At 36.4% G+C, this 10,395-nt stretch overlaps 1 protein-coding gene across 5 annotated transcripts in view; it reads left to right on the forward strand.

Moving 5' to 3' along the window:
• MYRIP (myosin VIIA and Rab interacting protein) overlaps positions 1-9,429 on the forward strand; it is a 154,853-nt gene extending 145,424 nt beyond the window's left edge. For all 5 annotated transcript variants that reach the window (XM_081969804.1, XM_081969805.1, XM_081969803.1 and 2 more), the window contains 2 exons: positions 5,568-5,689; positions 6,319-9,429. In XM_081969804.1, the coding sequence (XP_081825930.1) occupies positions 5,568-5,689; positions 6,319-6,351 (155 nt within the window). In that variant the 3' untranslated portion in view covers positions 6,352-9,429. The remainder of the gene's footprint in view (positions 1-5,567; positions 5,690-6,318) is intronic.
• The last annotated feature ends 966 nt before the right edge of the window (positions 9,430-10,395 follow it).

The following is a 10,395-nucleotide window of genomic DNA, read 5'->3' on the forward strand; positions in this document are numbered from 1 at the left end:
TCATATTTAAGACACAATTCAATTTCCTTTATTGTATCACCTTCCATTGAGATCTGTTGGCCAAAGTGTATGTAATGATCTACTATGTCTAATTCTCCTCCAGATATAAAGTATTTTCCTTCTTTATTAAACTTAACCTGGCTCTTTTTTAGGTTTATCTTTAAGCCAATTGCTTCTCCTGCTTTGTGCAGCTCTTGTATGTATATGTCTTTATAGCTCTTCTGAGTCTTGTGAGACGAAAACAACACTATCTGTAAATCTTAAATGATTTAAATAAACACCATTGATTTTTATTCCATTTTTTGCCCAGTCAAGTTTGTGAAATACTTCTTCAGGGCAGACTGAGAAGAATAGGAGATCAATATATTATCCTTCTTGGAGTTTTTAACCCATATATTTCTCAAAAAATAACTTTAAACCCGAATAAAATATGTAAGGCTATCTCTTGTCTTGATAAATTGCAGTTTGTAAACCTTATCCTTTGGCTAAATGAATGTGTTTTGTACATTGATATACATTTTGTGCAGAAATCTGATATACATTAACAACATTTTGAAAATGCAATAAAATGTTCCACATACTTTCTGTGGAATCCTTATACAATATGGTTTTTAATCTTTAAAAAAGATGTAACTATTTATTAAAAAGGGGGACATTTGTTTTATTAATCTTAATTAGGGAGAGGGAGCAGTTGACAAATCCAATAAATAAATAAATAAAATAATACCAAGTTTTACGCAATTCTCCTTATTGGAAATTTTCCTTCTTGGGTTCTTCTACAATATTCATATATTACACCTTTAATTAACTGAAGTGTCTTAGGATGAAAACTAATTAGATTTCAAATGTTCAAATTTCTGTTACATAACTCGGGAAAAAGTACTATGTTATTTTAGGAAATGTCATTTGATGAGGCAGTTTTCCTCATAGAAAATTAATGCTATGGAAAATCCAGATCTCAAAATTAATTTTTTTTAAATGAATTATATGGAAAAATTGAATGAGAGCTAGAATTTGTACTTGGGATCAATTATTAATTAATGATGATTTAAAAACCCATTTATCACTTTAAAAGACAAATAGTATTTGGTCAGCTCAGTAGCAGCATTTACAATTAAAACATATATTGATATTGCAACTGGACCTGCAGCATTTTCATTTAATCTACTACAAATGATTATTAAATGTTATGACATAAAACTCTCTACCATTAATTTTTGTAATCCTTGTATTGAAGATAAATCTATTTGATAGGCAATGGAATAAAGAACTAGAGATTCTATTTTCTCTAGACTATCAGGAGAGGGAAAGTATTAATACAAGAAACTTTGTACATTATTCAACAACCACCACAACAAAATTTTGGATTTAATTTGTCTTTTTTCCCTTTCCTATATAAAAACATTCACTAAGCATTACATTTATTCTCACGCAGGATTTATTTCCATCATATACTGCTACTACTGACCAAATAATATCAGCCTTCAACCCCATATAATCCCCAGGCTACAAGTGTTCCCTTAACAAACGTTCAAAGTACGATAAGCGAAACCTAGTGTTTGCGAGCAAGTCTCGAAACTATGAATCTTACAGCACCACAGCAGTTGTTTACCCTTATGAACAACCGCAAAGGCTCTGCAACATTTGTCCTGAATGATGCCTGCCAAAATAGAGCTTCCGAGGGATGGATCCACCCCTCTGCCCCTCCATTCAGGCCTTCAGAGACCTTGCCTGGCATGTTGCAGGCCAAAATGGAACTTCTGAGGGGCAGATCTACCCTTCAGAAGCTCTTTTTGGACCTCCTACTCCCCACACTTCCACCCACCCACCCAAACTGCCACGCCAGATCACTTACCTGGTGAAGATCTAGCAAATAGTCTCCTCTCCATGCTCTCAGCCCCATGAGTCCCTCTGCAGTCCCGTTTGGGCTTCTGCAGGCCTCACCCGGCAGGTTGCTAGCTGAAATGGAGCTTGTGAGGGGCAAATCTGCCCCTTCGACGTTCCAGGCCTCCACTGGTCTTCCCCAGTGTTATGTCCTGGCAGCCAGCAACAGCCAAGCCGCGCCTGATTGGCTAAGACGCGGCTTAGCTGAGCGTGGGCTGTCAGGGACAGCTGATTGGTTAGCCTGCCTGACAGCTCCATATAAATAGCTGTCAGGCAGGAGAGTGCTGATTGTTTGCTTATATATATTTGGTTGTTAACGTTAATAAAAGCAGTTGCAGTTTTCCTCAGAACGTGTCCTGCCTCATACTTCGACCAATATTCTACACTGGCGACGAAGGTAGGATCCTGAGGCCACGCTGACATCGCTAACAACCAGCGCTATCTCGACGGGACGAAATTCCGCCGTTCCCTCCTCAGACCGGCGATTTTCTCCTGACGGCCATGGCGTCCATGCTGCCTTTCGCTCCCTACGGGACAGCCGGCGAATCGTGGGCCGGCTTCCTTGAGCGCTTTGAGTGCTTTCTCATCGCTAATGGCAATCGCAATTTGCCAATCGATGAGAAGTGTAGTTTTTTTCTCAGTTGCTGCGGGCCAGCCATGTTCAACGCCGCTAGGGTGCTGGCCGCCCCCCGACCAGTCCACTCCTTAGACTGGGACACTTTAATCGCCAAGCTGCGCAACCACTACGCGCCCACACCATCGAAAATAGCGAGGTGCTACGCTTTTAGGCAATGTGTGCAGAAGCCGGAGGAATCTGTAAGCCAGTTCCTCCAATCCCTCCGCACAACGGCCATCCCCTGCGAATTCCTGGACTTAGACGACTCGCTGGTCGAGCAGTTCGTCTGCGGGGTGAAGGATCCTCGCCTCAAGAGGCGCCTCCTGGCCAGACCTGAGGTAACCTTGGCCGAAGCCATCGCCGAGGCTAGGGCGGCTGAGCTGTCGGAACAGTCCACAGCCGAGATGGTCCTTTTCCAGGTTCCTCTGCCTCCTGGCCGCACTTGTCTCATCGACCAGCTGGTGCCCATGACTGACCAGGAGGAAGAAGAGCTGGTGGCCCAACTGGCAGCGATTTCGAGGCGGCGTCCCCAGCAGCAGTGTTCCCGGCAGCCGGCAACCCCGTGCCTGGGTTGTGGAGGCGATCACAACCGTGCAGATTGCCCCTTTAAGGCAGCTATCTGCCCCGCTGTCAGAGAAAGGGGCATCTGGCTCAGGTCTGCAGGGCCTCTGTGCCCCAACGTACCAACACCAGCAGGCAAGCGAACGGGTCGTTCCAGCAAGCCAACCCTCCACGCCGGCAACAGAAACCGCAGGGCGCCTTCTTCGCCGCTGACCAGCCACAACTTCCACCTGCCACCCCTGCAGAGCAGGTCTTCACCGCGGCTGCAGGTGCGCCGAGGATCCGAATTTCCCTCTTAATCGAGGGCTCGCCTTGCACGATGGAAGTTGACTCAGGCTCCTCCCGTTCCCTCCTCTCCTGGGCTGAATTTCAGCGCCTTTGCCCAGCGGTTAAGAAAAGCCAGCTGTCTCCCCCGGACACTTCCCTGCGGGACTATCAGGGGGCAGTCATCCCTATCCTCGGGTGTTTCCCTGTGGCCAATATTCTACACCCAGCCCATTGCAGTCCGAAATGGAGCGTATGGAAGGTGGATCTGCCTCTCCAATGCTCCATTCAGGCCTCTGCAGGCCTGCCCCGGCATGTTGCAGGCTGAAATGCAGAGGGGCACACGCGACTGAGAGGCTGGAGAGGGACTGCTTGCTAGATCTTCACAAGTTAAATGGCACTGCAGGTTGGGTGGAGGAATAGCAATTGTGGGCTGCATCAGCTTTTTCTATAGATCAGGGAAACCACCCAAGGCCAGGGTGGGGAACAGTCTGCTACTAGGCCCCACCATGAAATACCTCAAAGGCACTTAACAAGCCTCACATTTGATTAGCGAATGCATGGGCGAAAGGAGGGGAGTGAATCCCGTTCAAGGTACAAGATTCACTCCCACGAATCCTGGGGTTATGAATGGAATGGGCAGACTCCATTACATTCGTAACTCGAGGACTACCTGTATTAGTGCAAAACATTGGTCTATATATTCTCTTCCCAACATAACACTGCACTGCATTTCTCAAATTCAATTATCAAAAACAAACAAACAAATCAATTTTTAAAACACATTTTTATTTTTCTCTGAAAGTGCATCTTTGTTAATGCAACTTATCTGATTTCTTTAGATACTATTTGATCCAGCTTGGAACACTAAAGATAGATTTCCAATTTCTTTCTTCAAGTAGGTAGCTGTTGAAAAGGAATATGATCAAATTCTCGTGCCTAGGAAGCTTCTTAATCTTATTTGTTTGTTTGTTTGCTTACTTGCTTGCTTTACTTATAAGTCAGTCATATTTCTACACCACCCATGTCTGTTATATGATTCTGTGTAACTTACAATTAAAAAATATCTAAACAGAATACTTTTGCCAAAATCATTTTTAACAATCAGAAATAATTATTTCAAATATGACTTTCCAGATTTTTAAAGATTAAAAGTAGTTTCAAAGTGTTTCCTATACTAATATGTATATTTACAACATGCTTTTGTTTGAACCCAACAAGAATAAAACTGAGTTTTCAATAAAGTTAGTGAACTGGAACTGTTCACTAAAATTAGTGAACTAGGGTAGTCCTTGATTTACAACAGTTCATTTTAATAACAGTTCAAAGTTACACAGGCACTGAAAAAAATGACTTATGACTGTTTTTCATACTTATGACAATTGCAGCATTTTTATGGTCACATGATCAAAATTCAGAAGATTGGCAACTCACTCATATTTATGATGGTTGCAGTGTCCTGGCATCATGTGGTCACTTTTTGTGATCTACTGACAAGAAAAATCAATGGTGAAGCCAGATTCACTTAATAATCGTTTTACTAACTTAAGAATTGCAGTGATTCACTTAACAAGAAAGTTAATAAAATAGGGCAAAACTCAACAACTGTCTTGCTTAGCAGCAAAAAAAATGACTATTAATCCAGCTACACAATAGGGGCATTTAAAATATTTACAACCATAATATATTTTCTCCTTTTGTATATTTATGAAACAGATCACATATTTTCCTCTTTAAAAAATGCTTATACAGTATTGTTTTCCAGAATCAATACAGGAGATAAGTAAATAATGAACGTTCACTAGACAAAGAAGAGCAATAATACCAATATTTTAGCATGAGTGTCAGAAAAAGAAAAATACTATTTAGAGTTTGAAGCAAAGGAGAAAAGTATTTACTAATAGTCATATATGTAATAGTTGTGTAATTTAAAATGTTTGTCCTATGTAAAAGCATATAAAAAACATGTTTTTATTTTAGATTGAACAATTGCATGATTAGAAAAGCTATTATTATTCTTAAACCCACCCACCCCATATCTGTTCATAGTAAAAACTGCTATTTGTGCAGCTGTTCATCTTAATACATAATCAGAAACATCTAAACAAGAAAATTATCAGATGAACACCAGGACCAAAAAAATTTAAAGCGTTCTAGTCAAGCCTAGACTATATTTCGCCTCCACTATCCATATGTTTGAATGCAAATGTAAGTGTGAAAGAAGCTGGCAAATGTTTTTCAGGTGAAAACATGGATGCATCTCCAGTTTCTTCTATTAGAACATTTAAAAGGAATTTCATACTTCAAGGATCTCTGACACAAAGAACAAAAAAAGAAAAAAAGATAATTGCCAAGGATTTGATGGTAAGTATTAAATAAAAGTTTAACATTCATTCCCAGATATTAGGAGAAAAGAGATTAATGAGAAAATCTTTTATATGATATCCAGTAATCTCAAATCATCTGTCAGCACATCTTTATTAATGGAATAATGACAAATTCCATTCTGATATACTGTCCTGGAAAACAGTTGGACTAGATAATCTACAATATCCCTTCCAACTCTGTTATTCTAATTTCTAATAATGTTCTTGGCATTTCATTTGCTAGATGGCTGCCTAAATCTAGATCTTCTGATGGCAGTTCATGTAGGGCTCACAGTGACCCAGCAACACTGAATCAAAAGGAAATTACATGACTGTAGGTGGAACAGATTTCTTCTAACACATCTCTTGAGGTTAAGCAGATAAGGTATTCTGATAGGATGCTTCCTATTTATCTTCAAGATTTTCTTCCAGAGTCTTCAAACCTAAAAGGTTCTAAATCCTCTTTAGAGGAAAATCTTTCAGGAAAGATCTGATACTATATAAATATGATAAAAACAAAGATAATACCCAAAAGGTTGGCCAATCATATTTGCAACTGTCTTTTTAAAAGATCTTCCACATTTTTATTGTTTTATTAAATATTTCTTCATATCTTTTCTATTTTAGGAACCAACTATAGGCTCTTCTGTAATGTATTAGAATTATAAAATTCTACTGCCAATGATACACTGCCTAGGGCTGCACAATAGAGTGCCTTTATATAACAGCCATTATATACATCCACTAAAAAAATAAATGATTCACAACAATCTACAATGCCTCAGTAATAGAGCTTTGTTTGGATACCTTATTGAGAAAGATGTTCAAGATATTCAAGTCTTCTATATTGTGGTCTGCTCATCAAAACTCTGTCTTAAACTTCTAAAGAGACTCCACGAATTACACCAAGTTTCAAGGCTTCATGTTTTTAGATGCACTTTTATTCACACTGTCAATTGTACTAAAGTATGTTACCTTCAGATACAGCCTGTGTTTTTGTATTATTCTCAGTTCTTCAATTAATGTTAGTCATTGCCTCATTTGAAGGTAAAAGAAAATATTAAATTATATTGTATTCTGCGATACCTATTTCCTGGGATCTTACTATTCAGGTGTTCACAGTAATGCACAACATTATCAGAACAATAAGAATTCCAGGAATAACTGGTAATCCTGAAATAAACTATGAAGCAGGATGGCCAGAAAGGAGATTGAAAGTATAAAAATGAAAACATTTTCCATTTTTATTTTCTACCTGCATTGCACTATAGCATATTCTACTAGTCATTATACAAATGCCCTAACTTCAGTAGACAAATGTACTTAATTAAATATACTTTCAACCAAATTAATTGAAATCTCTTCCATCCTCAAAAAATAGTGAAGCCAGTTGCAGACCCAGTTGTATTCCCACTTGAGGCAAATTCTAATTTCAACTGTTAGAACTCAAAATCTAGCATTTTAAAATCTATCCCAAAGGCAGGTTTTAAATCAATATACATTATTCCATCTCTAGTTATAGAAACTTCTTCAATTATAAAGTATATGTGATCATTCTGTTAACATTAATGTTTCTAAAAGTACATAATCATGTGAACAGAAGGTGTTAGTGCCCTTTAGTGCATATATAATCTTGGCTCTTTTGTTTATATTAAAGCTTGTAAAAATAGATTTAGAAGCTCAGCGTCTCCAAAAATAATTTCAAGAAATAGATTGGCTTAAGTTTCTTCTATTCCCAAAATTTAAACAAATGAGACATTTCATTAATTCCCATGGCTAGCTGGTATCATTAAAACTGGCCACTCGTTTATATATGATCAGTTGCATGAGCAAAAATCTAAACAGAATTGAGCCTATTGGAAATTTTAAAACAAGAAATAATAAATTAAAATTTGCCTGAATGCATACAAAGAATTAGCTTCCATATATAGCTTTAGAGTCAGTCATGATGTCTACCTGATTGCACTCTTGTGCTCTATTTTCATAAGAACTTATATAAATAGCACAGCAATTAACACTTTAAAACATTCATTTCACCCAGAAAGCATGAATTAACTAGGAAAAACCCAAATCTTCACCACTTTTGAAATGTCTTTAAAAAGAGATTTGGTCTGCAGTACTAAACACAATGTCTAGAAATTGGCCCTGCTGGTTTTAATTGGAGCTATTTCTGACTACAACAATCCTAGGACATTATTATACAACTATAGAATAGCACCAATGATAGTTCCATTAATTTTATTGTGCATTCCTTGTCGCTTGTCTAAAATTTCTATTGATGTTTGGTTGTTTGGTTTTTCTTTTTCTCAGACAAAATGATGTCATATACAGGCATGCAACTGTTATTTGTCTTTTGTGGGACAACTAACCTGATGGCAGGATTTTGTCTACAATATACAGATATCCATATATGTATAATCTAGTAAATGTTCCTCAGTAAAATTAGGCTCCTATACTATTGTAAATTACTCACTTTCAATCCACACTTTTTTCAGTGTTTGTGCAAGATTGACTCCTAATTTCTGCAGATCTATGTTAATTGAATGAAATGGCAGGTGATTTACATATTTGTCCTATTACACTTATAGCTAATATTGTGTATGTAATATTTAATCCAACATGACTAATTTTAATAGATAATATATTGGCCCTTTTCTATTAATGTGATATAAACATTGTATGGAATAGAATGTTTTCCATAAGAGGCATGAAAAGCAACTACTGTGTTTAAAATTTATATTATTCAGTCTTTTCTGGAAAAAAAATGTTTCCTGTTTAGGCATTCCAAAAAAAAAGAGGGGGAAAAATCCTTCCCTCAATGTATATAATTCGGTTGTTACAAACTTTACTTGTGCCAAATGTGCAAAGAATTATCTTACTGTTTAAAAGAAATCATAAAATGTGTGTGTTATAATATAAAATAATTATTCTGTCATGATCTGGCTTCAATCCTCAAAAGTATTAATGTTTATATTTAGATTATTCTTTTTTTATAAAGAAATATATTTTAATGTCAGAACAAATTACGACAATATGATTTAGTCTGTTGAAGTTAATGCTTGCCTTGTTATCTGCATTCTTGTCAGAAATTCTTGTCAATAGAAATGTTAAAAGATTTATGAAAAACAGGTTTTTGAGCCCATGATATTTTCATATTTTCTGATTCAGTGCTCAGTGTTTAGAAATATCAATAATTTATTAGACTTACATAAAGATTTAATTATCCTATGTATCTATTCTATATATCCATTCCTTCATATATATGTTGGATGACCATATTAACATAGGAACATTTTCAGATATATACCAGAGTATTTTACGCATTCATTGTGCCCCCCCCCCAAAAAAAACCTGATAGTTCTTACCAGCGATCTACAAAATCATATCAATCATATTTAGGCTGCAGATTGATGTAATGAAAGCTTGATTTTTTCCCCATGTATTCTTTCTACATGGTCCAATGCAATACATGATTAAAAGGTTGCAAATAAGAAACTGAGCAATCTGTTTGAAGAGTGTAAAACATGCTGCATGTAAGTTAAGGTATTCAACTAAACTGAAGCTCCCTCAAATTGACTGTTTGTAATCCATGTTTTTTCTTGGGAACTTTCCCAACATGAACAACTTGTTTCTCCAAAAGTAGAACATCCCAGTCAAAGGGATACTTAAGAAGATTAGCTGGTTTGCCAAGCATTTTACTCTTATTTTGAGGCAATAAAGTTTTTGGTTTGGAAAGACCATCCGATATAAGTTTCTTCTCAATGGTATTTAGTATTTGGGTTCTTATATGTAAGAGGAACTTGTTTCCTACTTTGCTAGAACAATGAAACTGCTCTGGTATTATCATTCCTCAATTGTCATGTTGAGTAGAATTAAATAATAAGCTACCAAATAGTTTGCTTTTACATCCTACTTTTCAAACATGTCATGTTGTTCATTCCCACTTATTTCTTTATTAAATTCAGGATCTGTAAATTTAAATTTCCCAGAAAAAATATTTAAAAAGCATTTCTTTCATCTTATTTAACCTTAAAAAATAATTAACTATTGTATAGACTTCGTTTCTGTAAGGTTTGTATACAGATTGAATCTGTACCTAAACTCTGTTACTTCAGAGGTCATCTTGCTTTATCTGTCAATACTTGTAGCAAGTCTAAAACAAATAAAAATATCACATTAGTGACTATTTTATCAGGTTTGTTTATTTCATTTTTAATTACAAACTTAAGCATAAAACAAATCATAGTATATATTATCTATAACTTTTTTCAATAGTTTTTAAAATGAGCTATAATCACTGGGAGATTTTCCAAATTAATATGAGTTACATCTGTGATCTTACATTATATAAACAAATGGATTCTCTAAAGTTAAATCTTATTAAACTAATATTTTATTATGTGCTCCTTCTTGTATATATATTGAACTCATAATCCATTTTAAATGGTAATTATAGTCAACCACTAGGTTGACGCATTAAGAGGTTGGACTGAATCCATGTTTCCCTCAATACCCAAATAGGGTACTGAGTACTGCATGCAACACATCCAATTGCCAGGTATGCATTTGCCATTGCTAATGTCCAGAGAAGTATAGTTCACAAGATTCTTGAAATTGGATCACATCCTTAACAAGCAAAAATGCTTTTTATTTCTTTCCTCCTACTCCAATTAGTTACATAGATTAGAAATAGAATATCTTTTT

Source organism: Natrix helvetica (genome assembly GCF_964273705.1).
Source record: "Natrix helvetica genome assembly, chromosome: Z".
Taxonomy (NCBI): domain Eukaryota; kingdom Metazoa; phylum Chordata; class Lepidosauria; order Squamata; family Natricidae; genus Natrix; species Natrix helvetica.